Source organism: Rhinolophus hipposideros, assembly GCF_964194185.1.
Source record: "Rhinolophus hipposideros genome assembly, chromosome: 15".
NCBI lineage: Eukaryota > Metazoa > Chordata > Mammalia > Chiroptera > Rhinolophidae > Rhinolophus > Rhinolophus hipposideros.
In genome coordinates, this window is record NC_138061.1 from 15,285,707 (window position 1) to 15,308,018 (window position 22,312).

Consider the following 22,312-nt stretch of genomic DNA (forward strand, 5'->3'; position numbering starts at 1 on the left):
CAAACATCACAGGCCAGAGGAAGAGTCTATTTCAGCAGCACGGGATAAATACGAGGTGGTTGAAGTATGTTAAGAGACAGGTGGAATCCCCAGGAGGGAAGATCCTCTTCCCCTCACACAAACTTCTTCAGAAACAGGACCAGAGTGTCCTCATCAGAAAGCCAAGGCCAATGCCCATCCCCGGCCTTCTAGGAGTAGCGTGTGTGCAGTTTCCAAAAGGAATGGCTTTTGGATCCAAGAACGTTGCGTCGCTGCAAATCTAAGATATATGATCTCCCGCTCTGTATCAGTTCAAACTTTGTTCCACTTTTTCATGGCTCCTCAAACATTTACTCACTAGGAGCTTCCTATTCAGTGAAGTGAGCCCAGCTGTTTGCAAGAACTGAGACCATGGCAGGAACATTTGACGTCCACACCCCAGCAGGTAATATAGCCTCCTTTTATTCGCTCTTACTTCCTAGGCTGGTCAGTACAAGGTGTTCCAGACCTTCAGGAAAGCTCCCCGTAGGAATCTGTATGCAAAACCCTGTAAGGAACTTGCTGTACCACCTAGGGTGGAGTACGTGGGTTAGTTAGGAAGCCACCAGTGTCCTAGGATTTTAGGACAAGAAGCTGGTAAGGTCACAGATCTCTGCCCTCTGACATTTCCCCACTTCATAGAAAAGGAAACAGAGGCTCAATTACAGTCTTATTCACTCAAGAAGCCTGAGGCTGATGCCTTTTCACATCACGACATTTGATAGAGGGTGTGAGGGCCGGGGTGATGGCTTGTCTCTCCCTCTGTCTTTCCCTCTGGGATATGACAGGCCCATCTCACTATTCCAAGTGGGCCAAACACCTTTTCCTGCCTCTCACTTTCTGGAGAAGTTTGCATCCACACATTCGAAACCCTCACTTTTTCTCTAAATACGGTCAGACCACTAATTTACAAATTGAAGGGGTACAAGGGGAAAGCAGGAAGGGAGGACAAGCAGCTGGGAAAATGCTAGAGGTTTTATGAAAACCCCACAACTCTGGATATAGCCAGTTTTATCTGGTCTTGGATGTTGAACAGCTGGCCCTGTGTCTAGTTTATGGTCCAGCGTCAGGGAAACCATAAGTCAGACAGAAAGAACGCTCCCTCTGTAATAGTCTCTTCAGGAAACAGAGATGGGATAAAGTAGCTAGGCATCAAAGCGCCACCCCCACTGACACAGAGAACCAAGCTCTGCACCTCCACTGGCCAAGCACAGGCTGCCTTTGTTCCAAAGTATTGTTGGATGAAACAATATGGCCTCTTCCTTCAACGACCATGGTACTTGTAACTTGTAGGCACAAGAATCTCCTAGAATGGGGCAAGGACTGGAGAAACAAAGTGGAGAACATCATTCTCCCTCCAGCAGCCACTGTCCCTGTAAATCCCACTAAATTGATTTTAACCTCAGGCATTTCCACTCCAGCCAATGAAACCCTATGCACAAAGTGGGTGGGCCTGTTACTATAGATAGCAATGATTTCCAGGTGATCGCCATTACCTGGACCACAGCATCTCTGTCTCTCCTTTTCTAGGGCCAATGGAGAAATGGAAGGGGCTGAACTCAACAGAGGTAATTAGAGCCCACAGAGGTAAGCCAACTGCCTACAAGTGTGAGGGCCCAGGCCAGCACGAGGTGCTCCCGACCTGAGAACTCAGACAGCGTAAGTTGAACCGCCATGCTTTCACTCCACAAATGCAAGTCTGTAGGGTTTCATTGTAATTAAAACTTTCACTTGTATTCCTTATCACAGGTATTAAGACAAAAATATGGAAATGACGATAAGCAAAGAGTATAAAAAGCACTCATAGTTCCCATCATCCAGAAACAGCCACTTTTAGTGGCTTGGTGTATGTAATCTTTGCCATGCAACGTTGTGTGCTTTTTAAAAAACAAAAAACAGCAAAAATGGAATACTATACCTGTTGTTTTATAATGTGCTTCTTCGGTTAATGCATTGTGACTATCTTCCTAAGTCCATAAACGCATTCTTTTTAATGACTGCCTGATCTTTAGTCACATGGATTCCTCTATAGTATTTATCCAGGCCCCCGCTGTTGGACATAAAAGTTGTGTCTAATTGTTGACTGTTATAAAAAAGTACTGTAGTAAAATCTTATTATACCACCTTATTTCTTCAGGATAAGTCTCCAAGATCGAAATTTCTGAGTCAAAGATGCACACATTTTTAAGGCTTTTGGGTGCATATTGAAAAATGACTATCAACACTCCTACCAGCAGCGTATATTTATTTATTCAACTCTCACCAATGCTGAACATCAGTGTTTTCTTCTGTTTTTTTTTTCAATTAAATTTATTGGGGTGACAGTGGTCAGTAAATTTACATAGGTTTCAAGTGTACAATTCTGTAATACATCATCCTTAGATCACATTGTGTGTTCACCACCCAGTCAGTTCTCCTTCCATCATCAGTGTTTTCTTCTTGTTTTGACCACGCTCATTTGTAAGCACTTATGAATACAAAAAATAAACACCAAAAAACAAAAATCTTACGTTTATTACGATTAATATTAATTTGCATATGTAAAGGCCCAAAACTATGCTGGATCTGAGGATCCAAAAAGGGACACATAGTCTCCTGGCTTCAAAGATTCTCAGGGAAGGGAAATCGGAAAACACAAAGAATCTAAAATGAACCAGTGGGAGTACAGATTTTAAGAAGTTTATATATGAGAGGGGGAGAGGGAACACAGAATATATAATAAAATATTGTTCCTAGAATCCTACTTTTGAGATCACGACACACCCATTAAGAGTGTTTCTTTACTGAATTCCTACTAAATATGAGGCACCATGCTAAGTAATTATGTACAAGTAATTTCACAATATCCCTTGAGGGAGGCATTGTTAAACTTATTCGGAAGGTGAGGAAACTAAAGCACGGATTTAACTGACTTGCCCAAGGCCACATATATCTTGGTAAACATCTGAGGCAAAAAAATACAAGGAATTCTGCCTGTGATTAGAGCAAAGGTGTTTTTAGACTCAGATAGAGATGACTTTGCAAATTGATACTAAGCTGTCCTATCAAGATCACAGAGAGGTTCTGACGCTCAGTGAAGAAGCAGTTATGGTGACTTTTGTTTGGAGAAAAGCAATCCCTCTAAGCCGTTGTGTTAGAAATAGCCCCTTGAGGGAAGCCAGAACTAAGGCGACTGAGGAAATAAGTAGAGAATAATTATCAGCTCTTATTTCCCTCTTCTCACTTCAGATTGTCTCGGAGCTTCTCAAACTTTAGTATACTTAGGGATATATGATATTAAATGTGGATTCCCAGAGTATACCCAATACATTCTGATCGTAGGGTCTGGAGTGGGGCCCTAGAATCTGTATTTTTAACATCAGGAGAGACTGATGTAGGTGGTGCTTAGATCAAACTTTGAGAATCATAGCAAGTCTACTGTGCTGAAATACACAATCCTGAGATGAATGGCAGATGCCAGATTCTTCTCTGTGAGGGAGATCCAAAAGAAAGTCCATGATCGGTGAGAATTGAACCCTTTATATTGATGTGCATTTGCCCGCTGATGGCTGGCTCATCTTCCTTGGGGATAGCAATGGCTTCCCAAAGGTCTTGCCATCCCTTTGATGCTTCATATGAAGTAATACTTTATATGTAAAGTGTTACATCTGTAATACTTCACATGTAATTCTTCAACAAAGAGCTGCTCCTGGCTCCTTGCCCTGACCTGTGCAGAAGGAGAGTTAATATTCATTTCTCAGTAACCTCTCCCTGGTGCCCTAGGCCAGGGTGAGGGACACAGACTGTGCCAGTTGTGAGTAAACCCTCTCATAGCCATTAGATCCCTTATTCTAGAAAAATTAGAAGATTAATTCAACGGGTGATAATTATTGTCATTATTATAAAATCACCATCATCAGCCCAGCATCAGTCTTTATCGTTATTGTCACCGTCGTCACTGTCAGCTAACACTGACAAAATGACTCTCTTTGCCCAGGCATTGTGCCAAGTGCTGGATTTGTATGATCTCTTTTAATCCTTACCGTGTGTCTTTGGGGAAGATCCCATTACAGTTTTACCCCCATTATGGATCAGAAGATGAAGACATAGAGAGAGGTCACATGAGCTAGGTCACACAACTAATTATGTGTTGGAGTCAGAAGTCCAGCCCAGGCCATCTGCCTACACTTGAGTGGTTTCCATGATTCTCTTTCTGCTCGCGGAGAGGGATCCAAGGGGTGGGGGGGAGGGTTCTGTGACTTGCCTAGGACCATAAAGTTATCAGTGGTATCACTGAATCAATTACCAGGGACTTGCTGGCTCCGTCCTAGCTTCTTTCCACAAGACTGCTGCTCCTAGATGTGTTAGGGCAGATTCTGAAAAGGGAAGGTTTCAGTTAATTAATGGCACTGAGTCAAATGCAAGCTGTGGTCCCCAGGGAACTCTGCACTGTCATTTAAGCTCCTGGCATGAGTGGTCAGGAGGCTAAGCCTCTCAGAGTTTTGCAGTGATCCAGGAGTTGGATGTCATCCATGGCTCCCAGGACCGGTGCTGAAGCCACACTTAGATCTGGGCTCTGTTTGGGGGTCAGATGCCATGATGCCCACCCGACACTAGTTCTGACACTCATTGTCAGTGTCTTGAAGCTGCTAAACGCACTGTGGGTTTGCAAGCTCCCTGGAACAGCTCCCATGCTCTCAGTGTGCAAAGGCTGGGTGCAGGCCTCCAAATTGCCATGGAGAAGATCACCTCCGAGCCAGTGGACCTTGGAAACCTCAGCTGGGAATTCACTTATACCAACTCAGCCTGCAGTGCCAGGGAGTCTCTCACTGTTTTCACAGACCAGGTCCAAAGAGAACAGATTTCTGCCCTGTTTGGACCCGCATGCCCAGAAGCAGCAGAGGTATTCAGCTTTCTAGAAGCTCTAGCTGAGTTTCCATTGGAAGGGGTGGTCTTTAGGATAATGGTACAGTCTTGAATAATCTCTTGACAAGGATGGTTTTATGATAAATTACTGTGTAGGTCTTGAGTACCACTTCTTTGAGATGGAATTAGACCATGCAATTAGAACAGTTCATTTTTTTTTCATATTCTTTTTTTTATAATTATTCCAAATGAATAATTATAAGTTCACTCACTAGCTTGTGGGTGTCACTAACAAACTGGTTGACTGTTTGGACTCATTCTTCACTCTAATATTGTCAGCCATGTGGCTCAGAAAAAATTAAGAGGAAAATGAGTGCTTGGTTTTCAATAGAAAAAATGTCATTTGTTTGTGTAGGTTTCCCTTTGGTGCATGTAATAAATTATTCAGTGATGGTAACAGGAAGTGGGAAAGAATGAAGTATGACAGATGACAATAAACTAAGGCAAGAAAATGACAGAAATGAATGACTTGTATTTGTTCAGCTAATGGGGTTAGCTTTGTGGAAGTTCTTGCCTGTCTTGTGCTTTGAGAGGTATTAATGCAAAGGCTGAAGAGGAAGGAGCGTCACAGGTCTCTGAAAAATACTGCAGAACTCTCATTAGTGGGTGCTGTAGAATTAAGTTCACCGTTCAATTTGAATCTTGTTCTCTCCTGGAATTCCCCATTTGATACATTTCTTGCTGCCCAAAGCCTACCCTACTAAAATGCCATAGAGCCTTTCTTCATCCCTCCATCCTCACTTTCACATCCCTAATTCCCAAATCAGAAGTAATTTCTTACTTTCCTAACCTCCTATAAATCAATTGACTATGAATAGTGAAGGATATATTTAACCCTAAAGCTGTTTTTCTATGTCTTAGCTCTTGTAATAGATCATAAACTCCTGTCAGAGCAAGGTCTCCAAAGTTCCTTGTAAGTTGTTGGCTCCTAATGAAAAATGGATGAGAAATGAATAAGGAACAAACTAAGAAAGAAAAACTAAGAGAGTGAGTAGCAGCTATGAGTGTGGGCTCTGGAACCATATTTGCCTGGATTCCAATCCTGCTCCACTATTTGCTAGCTTTGTAACTTACATCTCTGTGCCCCCATGTTTCCATCTATAAAATGGGATAATGATCATACCTACCTCATAGAAATGTTGCAAGAATTGAGATGATATGTGTAAGCTCTTAGTAAAGTGCTTGGCATATAATAAGCTCTCAATAAATGCTGTTTTTATTCTTCTCCTCTGAAGTCTTGCATCCTCAAGTTGGTTACACACAAAACATTATCTATCAACAATATTCCAAAAGAGACTCCAGTATGACCCATAGCATCACCGAATCCAAAGTTGATGCAGATACCATTCAATGGGGTTTGAATGTAGCATAAATTCAATAATGAAAAGACATCCTTTTGGTTACTTTCAAGGTTATCAGGTTGCTGGCCTCTGAGTGGAATATCCCCATGTTTGACTTTGTTGGACAAACAGCAAAACTAGAGAATGACGACTTCTCGTATGACACCTATGTGAAACTTGTGCCACCCATGCATGAAATTGGTGATGTTCTCCGGAAATGTCTCTGGTATGTGGGCTGGAAGCACTTTGGGATGTTTGGAGGTCACTCTGGGATTTCCTCCTGGCATAGAGTGGATGAGTTGTGGAGGGTTGTAGAGAATGAACTCAAATCCCATTTCACCATCACTGCCAGGGGGAGATACACCAACCATGATCTGGCCCTTCTGCAAGAGAACCTTAGGACCATGTCAGCAGTTGCCAGGGGTAAGTAGGAAAGAGTCTTCTGTTGCTTACGTTTGGAGAGACAAACAGGAAAAGCAGGTAGGAACTCTTCATTTTTCTATGGATGTACAAAGCAGATGGAAACGGTACAAAATTAATGATACATAAAAGCAAGTTTCCTGTTTTACGCAACATCACCACCAACAATTTTTTTTTTTTAAATCTAAAATGAAATCCCACGTGCTATAGTGTTATGATGCACTGAATAAATTCTGGCAGCGTCTGCCAGGTGGGCTTGATCTTGGACTTGGGCTGTTGTTCAGAGCATGGGCTCTGGAGACAGATAGCCTAGGTTTGAAACCAGTCTCTGACACTTTCTAGGTGTGTGCTCTCTGTGCCTCAAATACCTTATCTGCACAAGGAAGATAATCATCCTACCTACTTCACAGAATGGTGAGGATTCCATAAGGTCATGCCTGTAAAGGCCTTAGCACCGTGTGTGGACATAGTAATCAGTCAGCCTATGACAGCCATTGGTTTTGTTGTGGTGCTTATAAGGGTCTGCTTTCGAGTAGGAATTAATAACTGACACCTTTCTGTTCTTCAAATACACTGAGAGTTTCTGGCCTTGGCACTTGGGACTTGCTGATCCCTTGGCCTGGACGCCACCTGCACTCCATTATCCTCTTGTATAGTGTCTATCTGACTGCCAGCTCCCTGAGGGCAGGAGCCTTCTGTCTTGCTCATTGCACAGTGCCTGGCACGTGGCTGGAGCTCAGATAAATAGATGATAATTTATGTCATTTAAAGAGTGTCACTATTTCATTTGTGTGTCCTCAAAATGCATGTTGACACGTGTGGGTGGAAGAAAAAAGTACCATGGCCTGCTCCGTTTCCCCACCATCCCAACTCAAAAATTCTGAATGCTCCTGATTTGAGGTCCTCTGTCAACTCCTCCTGTGTGGCTGAAGACTCACAAGCCAGATCTGTTGTTCTGAGTCAATGAAACGGAGAAACTAGAGCACAGAATCGGTCTGAGACTTTCTTGACTTGTACTTCGGGAGAGAGCTGCAGTGAGGTCTTCTGTTCCATCGGGCAAAAGCTGCCAGTTTGTGTACTGCTGGTGGTTCAAGAAGTGTGCATGCTGGGAATAGTTTGGGCATTCCTCTTCCCTAAAGCGTGCTCAGGGGAACAAAGAGTTCATGTCTCATTTGGAGCAGTTTCAGGCTAGACTTTAAGAATGTGTGTGTGTGTGTGTGTGTGTGTGTGTGTGTGTGTGTGTGTACATGTGCATGTATGTGCGATTGGCTGATTTTGTTTTCTCTTTTAGTTATCATCTTAATCTGCAGCTCAGAGGATGCAAAAGTTATTCTGCTGGCTGCAGAGAACCAGGGACTCAATACAGGAGAATTCGTTTTCATCAGTTTGCAGCAGTTGGAGGTGGGTGTTGATGACCCCTGAACAGCTCCTGCTGTAAGAGGTAACAAGAATGGCGCATTGGCCATGTGCCAGCTGCATTCGCTCACTGAAGACTCACCACAACCCCATGAGGCAGGCACGCCTGCGTCTTCATCTTAAGATCAGGGGACTGGACTGAAAGCACTTACCCAGAGTTCTTTGGCCCAGTTAGTGAGAGGCTGAGCCAGACCTGGAACCAGGCTGTTGGCGCTGGAGTCTGACCCTCTGTTTCTGTCAGCAAACACCAGCTGAGGCAGAACTGCCACTTCTACCAGGTCCCTGAGCCCTCCGCAAAAGACTCTCAAACACACGTGGCTCTCACTTCCTTTTCTTCTACGGCTGCCTCCCCGTCTCCCTGTTGGAGTCCTCACAAAGGCCTGGACAGACCAACACCCCAGTCTGATGAGCCCATTGTTGGGTGATTTGGTTCTTTTGGTAACAACAGCAATGGCTCTGATGCTCCTCCTATGAGGACTGAGTTCTATGTTTTATATGCACCGTTGCACTGATATTCCCAAGAGCCCCCTGAAGCAGGTATTCTATGCCTTATCTGCATGCATCACCACAGTCAATATTTCTAACAGCCTTGTAAGGTAGATATTATTAGCATTCCAACTTACAGATAAAAAATTGAGACTTAGGTAAGGAAGGTACCTTCTCCACAATCTCAGAGCTCCCGAGGAGCATAGCTGGTATTCTAAACCAGCTTTTTTGGACTCTGGGACTGACTGAGCCCTTTCCCCCAACAGCTCTGGCTTATGGAGAATTTACTGGGTGCCAGGCCCCACTGTGAGCTCTTCATGTACTAAAACTCATTTCAGCTTATACCACCCTCTGGAGAGATACTTTTATTTTCCTCATTTTACAGATGAGGAAACTGAGGCCCTGAGAGGTGAAATAACTTGCCCAAGTCCACACGACTAGTAGGAGGAAGAGTTAGTATTCACATCCAGGTGGGATAGCCTCAGTGTCTGTGTATTTAACCACCACTTTACACTAGCAGCCTTCTGAAAAAAGTCACTCACACAAAGTTATGGACACACTATATAATTTTTCCAGTAGCTTTATCTTTCTTAAATGGGCTTGTTTTATATGACCCTAAGAAGCTGAAATGGGACAAAAAGAAATAAAGGAAGATGTACAATAATATTCCACATTTCTTTTATCTTTTCATCCTGAAGTGTTTTGGATTGCCAAAAGTGTCTCAGATTTCTTTGGGCAGCCAGTGTGGATTCTAAACCTATGGCAAACTATCCAGAACATTTTCCTACCTTCCTCTTCCATTGCTGTCCACCCCTTTGTCTTCACTCTTCCTCTTACATCTCCCTGTGGACAGATGAGGAGAGGAGAGGATGGGTCAAGTCTTAGCATTGGCCGGAAGCTCTTCTGGAGCCCTGGTCGCTTTCGCCCAAAACCTTGATAATCAAATTCCAATTAGTTTGTAGCGGCAGAAAAAATATGGAACTAAAAATATACCACACAACATCTATGCTATTGAAGTCATGCTGCTTTAAAAAAGAATCACATGAATCCATTCTGTAAGAGTTCCTAATATAGGCTTATAGGGTTCAGTGGGGAAAATAACCATGCTGCACAACAGCACTATAGTGTGATATTATTTATGCAAAATGCACACACGTCCCTACACCTAGGATGTGTGATTACTTCTCAGAATGCACAAGAGGGAGCAGTAGGGAACTCGGGGGAGATGCCACGATTTTATATACATATATATACATAAATATGATATTATTTTCATAATAGTAATACTATAGATAATAATGAAAATAACAAACCACTTAAGCCACAGAAGACAATCAAGAGTTGACAGTCTTGTTTTTAAAGTTTTTACCACCCATTTCTAACAGGTGAGCTTTTTATATCTTAGCTGCTTGCTGTCAACTTGATTTTATTTATTTACTTATCTATCCATCCATCCATCCATCCATCCATCCATCCATCCATCCATCCCTTCATTCATTGGCTTCCTTCCCATTGCTTCAATGCCAGGTAGAAAAATGTGAACCTTGCATGTCATGCCTTCCAGAGTCATTCTGAGGATTAGAATGTAGAGATTCAAATTCAACCTTACCTTTTTGCAGTTCCATTGCTCAGGGTATTTTTCTACAGGATGACTACATTGATTTATGATTTTTTAGGACAGTTTTTGGAAGGAGGCATTGACCAATCTGAAGGGGATGCACTTCCCCACCATCTACGAGTCCATGCTTCTCATCGCCCTCAGCTCCTATGGAGAAGGCCCTGCAGATGAAGGCTTCCAACAACATGTCTACCGAAGGCTGAGGGGGCCGCCCTTCCACAGCTCCATCTCCACAGAGGAGCAGGTCTGACGGAGGGGGGGAGGGTGGGGGGTGTTATCCTGTACAGGCCCCTGCTCTCCCTTCTGTGAGGATATTTGTGTTTGGTTTTTACATTCTCCCTCTTAGCTCCCCTCTTCTTTCCCCACACCCTAACACACACACACACACACACACACACACACACTCTCTTCCTCGTCTTCCACAGCCCAGAATAAACAGTGGTCTGATGCGGTCTTGTGAAATCTACATCCCAGGAACCATGGAGGAGGACAGAGGTTACTAGGTGAGAGGCCAGGTGGCTTTTGGAGTCAGAGACGTGGGCTCCCATTCTAGTTCTGCTATTTACTATCTGTAGGACCTAGAAGTGAATTGCTAAACCTCCCTACATCTCAGTCTTTTCACCTGAGAAATGGGACTGATAATGACGTCTGCCTCCAGGCTGTGTTTCTGAGTGTTTAAGAATGTAGCACATGGCAGCAGCAGAACAGAAACCAGTGGGACTCAGACCATGACAATTTCCTTTCCCAGCAGGATACCAGGACCGAGAAGCAGAATGGAGTAGTCAGCAATGTGGAGCTAGGACAGGGCAAGGCAAGCAGATGGCCTGGGACAGGGAGAAGGCAGTCAGAAGAGAGAGGATCAACCAGTGGTCCCAGTGTGTGTGGGGTCATGGGGCAAAGTGTTTGCCCCACAGAGGATCTGTTATTGAGAGACCATTGGCCAGAGCTGGAGCTGCATCCAGTCTGGGGACAAGCTGAGCCTGAAGGTGATGACGGGGGCTGCATTAGGAACAAGGCAGTCGATCGTGGACTGCAACACACACGAAAAGATGATCAATCAATGAGTATTTGGCAAGACATCTACTAAGTGTCAGCTCTGTATCCGGTCTTATAAGGAAAACAGCACCTACAGCTTAGTAGGCACCTGTATGTTTGTTGACTGAATAGTTGAGAACATGTATTGAAGATCTACTCTGTACCAGTTAGTGCAATGGGTAGTATACCTATCCTGCCTCATGTAACTATCCTTATACTCAATAAGACAGTGGCTAGCCCTATTTTATAAATGTGTGAGCTGAGATTCAGAAAGATTCAGAGGTTATGGAACTTACCCCAAGTTTCACAGCCAGTAAGTAGCAGGACCAGCCTGGCTCCAAAATCTATCATCTTTCAATTAAACCATACTTCCTCCTGTCTATGGGCCAAAGAAATGTTCCTGACACGAAGGAGCGTGTAATCCAATCAGAAAAATGAGGCCTAAAGAGATAAAGCAAAAATTGTGATCAGGTTGTTAGCACCGGCCCAGGCTCATGGAGGTCCCTCTACTCTCTCTGAAATGGATGGAGAACATGTGTTATGTTACACTGTACAGAGGTTGGAGAGAAATTCCTCCTAACTGAGAAAAGGGCTGTTAGTCAGCAGGCCATGGGCCTTTTAAAACCCTGTGTTTGCTTCCCTCCTTGAAGGAGAGCCCTTACTCTGCCTACTTTCACGACGCGGTCCTGCTGTATGCACAGACCGTGAAGGACATGATAAAGGCTGGAAGAGATTTCCGGGACGGGCAGCAGCTGGTCAGCACACTGAAAGGTTCCAATCAGACTGCACTGCAGGTAAGTGTCTTGACTGCTGGTGGGGTTTTGTAACTCAGGCCTGCCCCCCGAGTCAGTGGGGCTCTGAGATGTTGGGCATGTGGTTTAAGGCCACAGTTAGGGCTTTCCTCACACTGAATTATAGAATTCCTCCTTCTTGTGAAGATTCCAGTCTTCCAGAGGGTGGTGGAGGTTAAACCTCCTAGCTGCCAAAGTCTACTCTTCCTGCTCTGTCCAGAAGGCTGCCTACACCAGGTGAGGGGGCCTCTAGGGCATCTTATCCCCTACCCACTCCCCCACCCACCCCCAGAAAGTCTCTCTTATAGTTCCTTTCAAACTGGTACATCAAGAATAAAACTCCAGAGAGTGGGACCTGCATGCTGGGGTCATGTCCACGATCCCTTCCGTCCCGTGTCTTCCCTGATGGGGCACTGGGCCTCATTCATGACTAGCAACCTGTAAAGATGGGGCTTAGCCTACTTGACTTTCCTCGCCAGGGTGAGGATAGGCTTGGATGTGATCTGTTTTGAAATCACCCCGGGGGTTGACCGATTGCTGTCATCTTTTTGTATTCTAGTTTTCTCATTTGTAAGACAATACCTCCTACAACATATAATAATAATAGCCAACATTTATAGAGGGCTTACCTTTTACCAGTCTGGGTGCCAAGAGCTTCTGTGTGTTATCTCACTTAATCCTCACACAACCCAGGAGGTAGTACTATCACTCTCTGTATTATATTATGAAGGTGAGTAAACCCAGGGTAGAAACGTTATCTACTTGTTCAGAGTCACCAAGTTACTACATGGTAGAGCCAGAATTCAGAGTAAGGCCTGTCTTTCTCTAGGGCTCATGTCTTCACTGATGTATAACATTGAAAAGTAATTAAAATATATCTAGAGCTTGGCACATAGTATCTACTCATTAAATGGTAGCTATTTATCTTTTGTTTGGCTTATCATTCACTTAATAAATTATGATCTAAACTTTATCAAAAAATTTAAAGAGAACAGCTGGGGCCTGCTCTTTGGGGTTTTCATAGACTCAGTTCACATTTGCCCCATCAATACCTTTTCCAAGTAGAAATTTTAACCTGCTTCCCTCCCTTCTTTTCTTCCTGACCCTGAAGTATTTACTTAAAAAAAAAAGGAGGTGAGGGGAAGGGAGTCTGTCTTCCTGCTCTCAGTTTAATCTCCTCTGCCAGGTCAATTTATTTCCTCTTTCCTGTTCTTTTAGAAATTCCTAATGGTGGGAGTCGGGGCAGATATGAAGGGCAATGATGCCCTTCTGGGTGCCTGGGCTCCTTTCAGGGACTCAAGCCTGGAAAGCTCACCTCCCCCTGCCCCCCTTCCAAGCTGGCTTCTGCTCCCATAAGAGCTGCAGAACCGGACCTTAACAGAATCAGGATATTTGTTCCTGCTTCTCATGTTCATTTCTGCCATGGTATCCAGCACAACAGCCACAGAGCTAACCAGGGCCAAAGGCCTTTACACCAATTGGGAAGCGACCCCCAGCGGAGGAGGTCAAATTAGAAAATCGAGGCCCGATCCCTTCTTTGCGCAGTGAACATACTACATGCTGAGAGCAGCGACCCTAATTGTTGCATAGGCTCCAGCCCCTTCCCTGCGCACACCTTGGAGGGAGCTGCGCTTGACGCCCACATGAAGTACAGCAGCGCGCATGTGCGCAGTACTGCATCGTGGCGCGCTGGGAAGAACATGGTACTTGAGGCCCAATGAGCCTGCCTCTTCTTGTGTCTGGAAACTAGGGGGAGTCTTGCTTCCAAGCCTTTATTATTAGGAATGGATAGTGGTGCCTCCTTAGCGGGGTCAACAGGGACGAGAGGAGTGAAGTCATCACAGCCCACAGTGCCGGGCACATAGTAGGTGCTTCATAGATGGTAATTTTATGTCCTGTCCCCAGTGGAAATAAATCAGCAACAAGTCTTATGTCAGACCACGAGTCCTAGTTTGGGGTGTGGCGGAGCTGCACTTCACTTCTCTGGGATCTCGGATGTGTCTTTTGTGCGTCAGGTTGAGCATATCCTAAGGAAGAACAAAGAACACACCGGGGCCAGGACGGAGAGCCGGGCCAATGCCCCAGCACAAACCAAAACCAGGAAGGAAGGGCGGCTCTAAGGACAAAACTTGCAAACTCCTGCCCCAGGGCCTGGCAGTGTGGAGGGGGTGTGGTGAGGAGGGTGGGAGGGACCTGGAGGAGTGGCTGTTCCCAGGGCCACCACCTGCCTCTGTGTCATTTGGCCTCCTGTTGTCCTCTATGGTTGTCCTAGGGAAGCGTAAATCTTGGGTTTTATGTGAAATTACGTAGAAACTTTTTTTGTTTTAAATGCTGAATGGGCCTTCCCAGCATCCCGTGACAAAGAACAGCTGGCTGCTCAACGTGGCCCCTGAGCCCCACCAGGGTACAACCTCTGAACTATCCCTTGTTTTCACTCTCCTTCTTCACCCTCTGTCCTGGTCCCTGAAATGGCCTCACAGCTAGCTTTCGGTGCTGGCTGCTGGGGACGGGTTTCTGCTGACAGGAGTTTGCGTCCCAGGTTCCTCTCTGTCTTCCTTCCTCACTGTGTGGAATATTCTCTTTCTAGGAATTACTGGCCCCGTGTTTGTGGACCCCCAGGGAGAAAGGTGCATGGATTACTCGGTCTATGCTCTATGGACATCCAGAAATGGGTCTTTCTTTCTTCCTGTTCTTCATTATGACAGCTATCAGAAAGTACTCAGGTGCTGATGGGACCTGTCTTCGAGTTTAGTTCATACTACAGGAAGAGACCTGAGAGGAGAGGGAGGGCTGGGGGCCTGCTGGGAAGCCAATTTGGGGTCCAGTTCCTAGAATCCACCGCACCTTGTCTGGTTCTCGCTGAACTCCCAAAGATGGAGTTTGGGCCTTTAAGGTGCTCTTGCCCTTGATTGTGGGTGTGGCTTGGCCACTTGAGGTTTAAGTTTAGAACACAGCACACTTACCTGCTCCTCCGCAGGAGCCTGGGCCTCCTCTGAGGAGCCAGTCGGGCAGGTTACACTAGCCTGTGGTTTGGAGGAGCGGCCCTGGCCCAGGGTGCTGATGGAGCACAGGGCCCCCAAGGGAGTTGGGTCCACAGTCCCTGAAACAGACTCTTTCAGTCAGCCGGCCTCCAAAACAGGGAGTCCAGTGGACGCCAGGACCTGGGTGCCATCCTGGGTTCCCAGTACTCAAGAATCCCCAGAAAAAAAATCTCTGCTTTTGTTCTCTCAGTTATAAATCAATGATAAAACTAAAAGGAAGCCTAGAGCTTAATTCAATATCTATTTGCCTCCACTGTCACCATCCCCAGTCCAGATTTGACACTTCCTTCTCTCCTACTCTTATGGAATTTAAATGTATCAAAGTGGCTTGGTTCAGAAAATAAAACAACCATGGCACACAAGGTCCCCAGTGTTATAGAAACCGGCATTCTTCACGCAGGGGGAGATGTTTTGGTCTGTGAAATGTAAAGCTGCTCTGCAATAAGATTTACCTGCATCGAACATGGGAGAAAATCCCAGCAACATTGCAGAATTGCCACATCATCTTTTAAATCAGAAGGGACGCGGTTTAAATCAAAAGATCGAGTCAGCTAGCTATGGTACCCTGCAGAAAGATACTGCATTTCCTTGAATTAGAGTACCTGAAAGCTGGATTTGAAGCGTCTGGGTAAGGTGGGAAAATTGGATGGATCAGCAGACATGTGAATTAAGAGATCAAGGCCTGCTTTTTGCAAATGACGTGTTTTATTTGCCCCTGCTATACCTGAGGTAGAGACAAGTAGGTTAAATCAAGTGGGCACTGACCTTTCATTGACTTTTTTGTTGCTGTTAAGGCCCATGAGGAATTTCTCCACTGTTACTTGGCCCCATGGCTCCTTTACGGAAGGCAGACCTGGCTGTGGATTTTACAATGAGCTCTGTAAAACTCAGCCTACTCTTACAGGTTAGTGTGGGCACTCGGGGAAGATAGCAGGAAAGGATTCGCTACAACAGGGCTTCTCAACAGCAGCAGCACTGCCGACATTTTGGGTAGGATAATCTCTATGTGTGTGTGTGGTGGAGTGGGGAGGGTTGGGGGGTGGGGCTGTCCTATGCATTGTAGGCTGCTTTGATGCCAGTGGCTCATTACAAGCCAGTGAAACCCTCCAATTGTAACAACCTAGAATGTCTCCAGATGTTTCCAAATATCCCCCAGGGAGGCAACATCGCCCACCTCCCCTGTTGAGAACCTCTGCTCTAGGGAAACTTGGCTCCTGAGACTTGAGGCTCAGGAACTTCATTTCTAAGGAGGTAGAAAGAGTCTGGACAGGAGGGTGTTGCCCGATGTTTAGGGGTCCAGCCCTGGTATTAGATGGATTATACCTGAGAACAACTTTAAGGAATTGTTCTCATTTATTAAACGTAGTAAAGGTTGAATAAAAGGTGGTGGTGGCATTAGAAGTTATCACTATTCTCCCCACTGGAAGTTTCTACACAAAGGGCGAGGTGAGTGCTGTTGCTACGGGGACCAGAGAGGAGGTCAGTAAAGCATTCCTGGAAGAGACCGGTCTGAGGGGATTCAGTGTATCCTAACTTGGATGTGCATCTGGACAGCTTTTGAGGCATCTGCTTGGCAGGGACAGGCTGGGGCCAGAGTGTGCTCACTTGTCTTAGGCAGGCCTGAGTAATGGGTGATGTGTCTCTGCCCTCCAGGTATGACTGCTGTGATTCTCGCCATAACCCTCCTGGTTACTGTTTTGGGAGTTGTCATCATAGGTCGGATTTTAAGGATGCAGAGGGGAAAATGGCTGAGGCCAAATAAAGACATTTGGTGGCAAATCGATTATGACGACATCACCATCCTGCCCCAGAGCAAGGTGAGGCCACACCTGGCCCAGGCATCCACTTTGCTTCTCACTGCTGGTGATTTGTGGAAGGGACATCATCTCGGAGCTTATGAGAGCAGAGGCTGACATTTATAAAGTGAGAAATCTCAAGCCCTGAGTTCTGGCTCTAGGCCTACCACTTCCCTGCTGAATATCTCTGAGAATGTCACTTCTGAACCTCAGTTTCTGAATACTTAAAAATGATCCCGCCGGATCTCTAAAATTCCCCTTTTGCTCTATTACCCTGTGGGTGTAAAAATCTATATATCCTGCTAAATATTCAAGCTGTCTTCTGGGAAGCATCTAGTTCTTTTCAAAACCATATTAACTCCTTTAATCTGGTGACTAAAACAATAAGGTTCATTTGCTCAACTCACGTGTTGCACATTTCCTGTAGGTGAAGCATAGTGCAAAGCATGGAGATACACGACAAATGAGGTCCCTTCAGAGGGAGGCAGGTGCTCTGAGAGGTGTCTACAACGTGAGACAGAAGCCCGGCAGGTGGAGGAATGAAATGTCTCAGCATTGTGAAGACTTCAGAGAGGAGGTAACATTTGGGTCGAGTGGGTTTGCTAGTGACCAGGAGAGGAGTAAACAAGGTGTGCCAAGGTGTAGGGTGCTAGGAATGGGAGGCTTGGCACACATAATAAGCATGACATTATTCGATGAGTATTAGGTTGCTGCAGACGTAATTGCGTTTTTTGCAATTATTTTTAACGTTTTAAACTGCAATTACTTTTGCACCAACCCAATATATAACATTTATATAACTTCAAAAAGTACTGCCCTGCCTGTCCTATCCATATTTTAGCTGGCAATTTTGGAGTGTCTTTTCTTTCTTTCCTTTTTTCTTTTTTGTTTTGTTTTTTGTTATTGATATTAAGCAGTATAATCTTCGCCAGGGCATCTTGATTATTCTGGAGCATTGATTGCCTTACCAGAAATGTTAGTGAGAAATGTGCTGTAGGGTGTATAGACTTGAGTTTCTATACTTTAATAAGAGCTCTTTGTTCCTGGGAAGAGGGCAAAAGAGGGGGTGAATTTCACATTCAGCTCAATTTATTAAAAACCCACAATTGAAATACATTTTATTTCAAAGATCAGCAAGTTCACAATTTCATAGTGCTTGCTCAGGAGTCCATGCTACGCAAGCTATTAAGAGAATAACAAGATATAGAGATCTACACTTGAATCAGAATTTATGTGCTTGAACAAATATGTGAATCTTAAATATCTCAAAGTAAAAGAAAGTGTTTTAGAATGTTATTGCTTGTTTAAAAAGTGCAAAAATTAGACTGAGGTATGCAGGTTTGTTCTATTGGACATTTAGGTTAATTGTAAACATAAGGAATGGGTCAAAATCAAACATTCCTCTTGTGGTATGTGTATCTTGTTCCTGTTATGTTGGCTTTATTTTCAAAATTGTAGTTTGTAGAATTAGTTTCCTTTTATTGGCGTTCTTGCATACACTATTCATTCAACGAATGAGTTATGACCTTCAAAATAAAAAAAGGTGACTTGGCAAGTACCCAGTCTGGGAGTCTTCAACATGCTAAGACCAGGGGATGGGAGTTCATCAGTAAGTCATTTTCAAATGTCCCTGGGGATTCTGGGTGCACTGGTCTGGTCTTGAGGTGAATGATAGATTAAGGGTGCAGGTGTGGTAGGGAGGAATTCTGAGCCCTCCTTTCTCCTTTTCAACCAAAGCAGCTCTGAGTTCCCTGGTTTCTACATTAGGGTTCCAGGTGAGACTCTCCTTGAAAAACAGGTTTCCTCAGCTGTAAGACATTCTCTGTAAGACATGGTGAGATGTCCACTTAGGAAAATAACTCAGGTCACACATGTAATTAAGTACCAGACCAGAACTTGAATTTGGGTCATCTGACTCCAGGGTCTGCCCTCCTAACCATGACACTATCCGTGGTGGTACAGACACAAGAGCAATGTGTGTAGTAGTTAGGCACTCACACCTCAGGTCAGAGAGGTCAGGGTTCGCGTCCTACCTCTCCCATTTATGATCTGTGTGACCTTGGCATTCATCTATCAAATGCACATTCTTCGGTGCTTGATCATGATACTGAGCGTGACTGAATCATATCCTGTTTTACAGCCACCCCAGAGAGGGACACCTGTGTCGAGAAGGGACAGGGGCAACTTGGCTAGTGTGATGATTTCTGGGGACTGAATTCAGCAACTTTGTCAAGAGCCAGTGGGGGAAAGAGCTCCTGTATGCCCCAGTCGGGCTTTACCAGGTACTTCTGAGATCAAGGTGGCTGCATGAAGGTCTTAGTGTGTGTATCTGTCCCATTCTCTGCATGTCCTTTCTGTCAGGCAGAGCATTCTACACAGGGGGACTTTCTCCAAGTACAAACTAGGCAGTATTGTAACTCCAGACTGGTGCTTCTCAACTTTAATGTGCATCTGAATCACCTGGGACTCTTGTTACAAAGTAGATTCTGGTTCAGCTGGTCTAGGGTAGGGCCTGAGATTCTGCATTTTCCTTAACAAACTCTCAGGTGATGCCTATGCTAGCTTCTATATTAGACTCAGCTTTGTCCAACACAACTTTTTATGAATATGGTAACATTCCACATCTGCTCAGTCCAATATGGTAGCCACCACCATCAGGTGACTATTGAACATTAGTGTGACTGGGGAGCTGAATTTTAAATTGTGTATCATTTTAATTAATTTACATTTAATTGGCCCCCTGGGGCTAGTGACTATCTTATTGGCCAGTATAGTCCTAGAGCCTGGATTGTTTCACCCTCGGTGCTTTAGCCCTGATAAATGAGTTGTGGGTATTGGTGCTTCTCCAGCACAGAAGTCTGCAGTGTGATTCCTTCCCGCCCGTTCTTACCCTCTTTTCCATTCCCCCAACCATTATGGTTGCCTGTGCTTAGCACTCCTTCAGAAGGTCAAAGGTCCTGGAGGAAAATTTTGTAAAGCAAAAAAAAAAAAAAAAAAATCAATGTTTATTCTTTCAAATGAAAGTCCCAGAGAGTAAGGGCAGAAAGCTCCAAGCAAGGGAGGACTTACGCTCTAAATTGGGTTTAGCAAAGATTGGAGCCAAGTCATTCCCAAGGCAACTGCATCTACTTTTCTAAATGTTTACTTGAGTTTTCAAGCTACAGAAAACCTCCTTGGATATTATCACCCATAAACCCCTAAGGACCTCCATTCATACAAACCTGTGTGTTGTACAGTCAACTCGCTGTTTAGAGATGGAAACCAACAGCCTACAGCATACCACTATTGCTTAATCTTCCTAAAATGTTTCCCCTCCTCTCCCTCAAACCTCATACATCATACAGTCAACATGATTCCCCATGTGTGTTGACTGTAACATAGTTTCCAAATTCTTTCACCAGGGACTCAAGGCTCTCTACAGCCTAGCCCCAATCTACTTTCAGAAGCTTTTTTGTTTTGTTTTGTTTTTCTTGGCCTAGATCCTATACTCATCCAATTGGTCTTGCTGATTATGCCATGTGTGTTTCGTCCTCAGAAAATGCGATGGCTGCTGCCCCCTCTTCCACCCCATCTGGAACCTTCTTCTTCTTCACTGTTCAACTTAGTCATCACCTCTTCCGAGGAGCCTTTCCTTCCACCCATAGGAATCCCTTCCTCTTTGGAACTCCCATCATAGTCCTGAGTCCTTTGCAATTAATTCCATACTGAAAGTGGCAGATATTGGGTTGACATTTAACTCATACTGACGCTTCCCGTCTCTTGTGTCCAGATTCTATCCCTTCTTCTACCCAGATCTTTCCAGGTTGTTCTATGTTCTATGTGGTGATTAAGTGACTCTCCACAAGCAGACTCAATAGGTAATAACAATAAGATACGGCACATACTGAAAACTTGATATGTGCCACGCATTAAGTAAACATATTTTAATTGATTTAATCCTTGACACAACCATATGATATAGGTATCACTTTTTTTTTTTTTTAAAGATTTTATTGGGGAAGGGGAACAGGACTTTACTGGGGAACAGTGTGTACTTCCAGGACTTTTTTCCAAGTCAAGTTGTTGTCCTTTCAATCTTAGATGTGGAGGGTGCCGTTCAGCTTCAAGTTGTTGTCCTTTCAGTCTTAGTTGCGGAGGGCGCAGCTCAGCTCCAGGTCCAGTTGCCGTTGCTACTTGCATGGGGCGCAGCCCACCATCCCTTGTGGAAGTCGAACTGGCACCGTTGTGGCTGAGAGGACACACTCCAACCAACTGAGCCATCCGGGAGCTCAGCTCAAGGTGCTGTGTTCAATCTTAGTTGCAGGGGATGCTGCCCACCATCCCTTGTGGGACTTGAGGAATTGAACTGGCAACCTTGTGGTTGAGAGCCCACTGGCCCATGTGGGAATCGAACCAGCAGCCTTCGGAGTTAGGAGCTTGGAGCTCTAACCGCCTGAGCCACCGGGCCGGCCCTAGATATTACTTTTAATCTCCATTTTTTAGATGAGGTGATGGAGGCTTGTAGGCATGAATCCCTTGCTCAAGGTTATTCAGGTAGTAAGTGGTAGAAATGAGCTTTGAACTAGGTATCTGACTCCAGACTTACACTTATGACCTCAACTCACTATTTCTCTGAAGGATAAAGGGACATTATTGCAGAATAGAAAGAGTGTACGCTTGACGTCAGATGTTCACATTCTGGCTGTACCACCTACAAATGTGTGACCTTGGACAAGTTACCTAACCTGGGTAAGCCTATCTGAAATGAACTAATCATTCCCACCTCGTAGGACTGTGATGCCTAGTAAATGGGATAGTTTATGTTGAGCAGCTAGCTCAGTGCCTGGACATAGAGCCCTCCCGATGGCTGATTTGGGCAGTGGGGCGCTTGACAATCCCTTTCTTAGGCTGATTTCTTCCCAGTCTCCCTGTTCCCTTTCCTAGCTGTTTCAGAGTCGAGCTTTTTCTGGATCATCTTGGGTTAAGAACATTCCTCTTTATCTCTGGTTCCAGGGAAACCATGTAGCCATCTGCTATGTTGGTAACCAAGCGGAAGCCTGGATCAGGAAGCCATCTGTGCTGCAGGAAATCCGGCTGGTGAGGCCCCGGCCCCTGGGAGGAGACCAAGTAGCGCTGCTCTCCTGCCCTTCGTTGCCAGTTCCCTCTCCCCGCTTGGGTGGAAGTGGCCCCAGTCCAAAGGAGCAAGGGTGGAAAGCAGCTTCCCTTCACCACTGCCACAGTCCCCTGACGGCCCCTATTTTAGATCTCAGACCCTTTGGCCTGCAGGTCCCCGAAGCCTGGGGTCCCTCCTAGCCTCACTCTTTTCCCTTAATTCTTCCTGGCCTTAATTCTGCCTCTTCATCCCTTATGTCTGTGATGGCTGCTCACCTCCCTTGAACCTGACCCTTGGAGGGAGTCAGGATCATGGAGTCCGACTTCTTGCTGCGAATCTACGATCTGGCCCACT

At 45.1% G+C, this 22,312-nt stretch overlaps 2 protein-coding genes across 2 annotated transcripts in view; both read left to right on the forward strand.

Moving 5' to 3' along the window:
• Positions 1-390: 390 nt before the first annotated feature.
• The window catches only part of LOC308508222 (guanylate cyclase 2G-like), a gene marked incomplete at both ends in the record, with an annotated part of 42,620 nt that continues 20,698 nt past the window's right edge, over positions 391-22,312 (forward strand). Inside the window, 12 exon segments of the mRNA XM_081074573.1 lie at positions 391-424; positions 1,549-1,586; positions 4,634-4,900; positions 6,335-6,686; positions 7,975-8,084; positions 10,262-10,447; positions 11,889-12,032; positions 13,322-13,454; positions 14,617-14,752; positions 15,865-15,974; positions 20,402-20,541; positions 21,859-21,972. Of these exon segments, the coding sequence (XP_080930699.1) occupies positions 391-424; positions 1,549-1,586; positions 4,634-4,900; positions 6,335-6,686; positions 7,975-8,084; positions 10,262-10,447; positions 11,889-12,032; positions 13,322-13,454; positions 14,617-14,752; positions 15,865-15,974; positions 20,402-20,541; positions 21,859-21,972 (1,764 nt within the window).
• On the forward strand, positions 11,938-19,840 carry LOC308508038 (uncharacterized protein). The gene is made up of 5 exons (XM_081074209.1): positions 11,938-12,032; positions 15,975-16,060; positions 16,724-16,887; positions 17,294-17,443; positions 19,007-19,840. Exons 3-5 carry the CDS (start codon positions 16,726-16,728, stop codon positions 19,079-19,081), a joined length of 387 nt encoding a protein of 128 aa, XP_080930335.1. The 5' UTR covers positions 11,938-12,032; positions 15,975-16,060; positions 16,724-16,725; the 3' UTR covers positions 19,082-19,840.

Bases quoted from the DNA above. Each gene is read 5' to 3' on its own strand.
- LOC308508038 (XM_081074209.1), top strand. From the start codon at position 16,726: ATGACTGCTGTGATTCTCGCCATAACCCTCCTGGTTACTGTTTTGGGA. The intron at 16,888-17,293 runs GTGAGGCCACAC...CATTTCCTGTAG, and splicing joins CCATCCTGCCCCAGAGCAAG to GTGAAGCATAGTGCAAAGCA. The intron at 17,444-19,006 runs GTAACATTTGGG...CCTGTTTTACAG, and splicing joins GTGAAGACTTCAGAGAGGAG to CCACCCCAGAGAGGGACACC.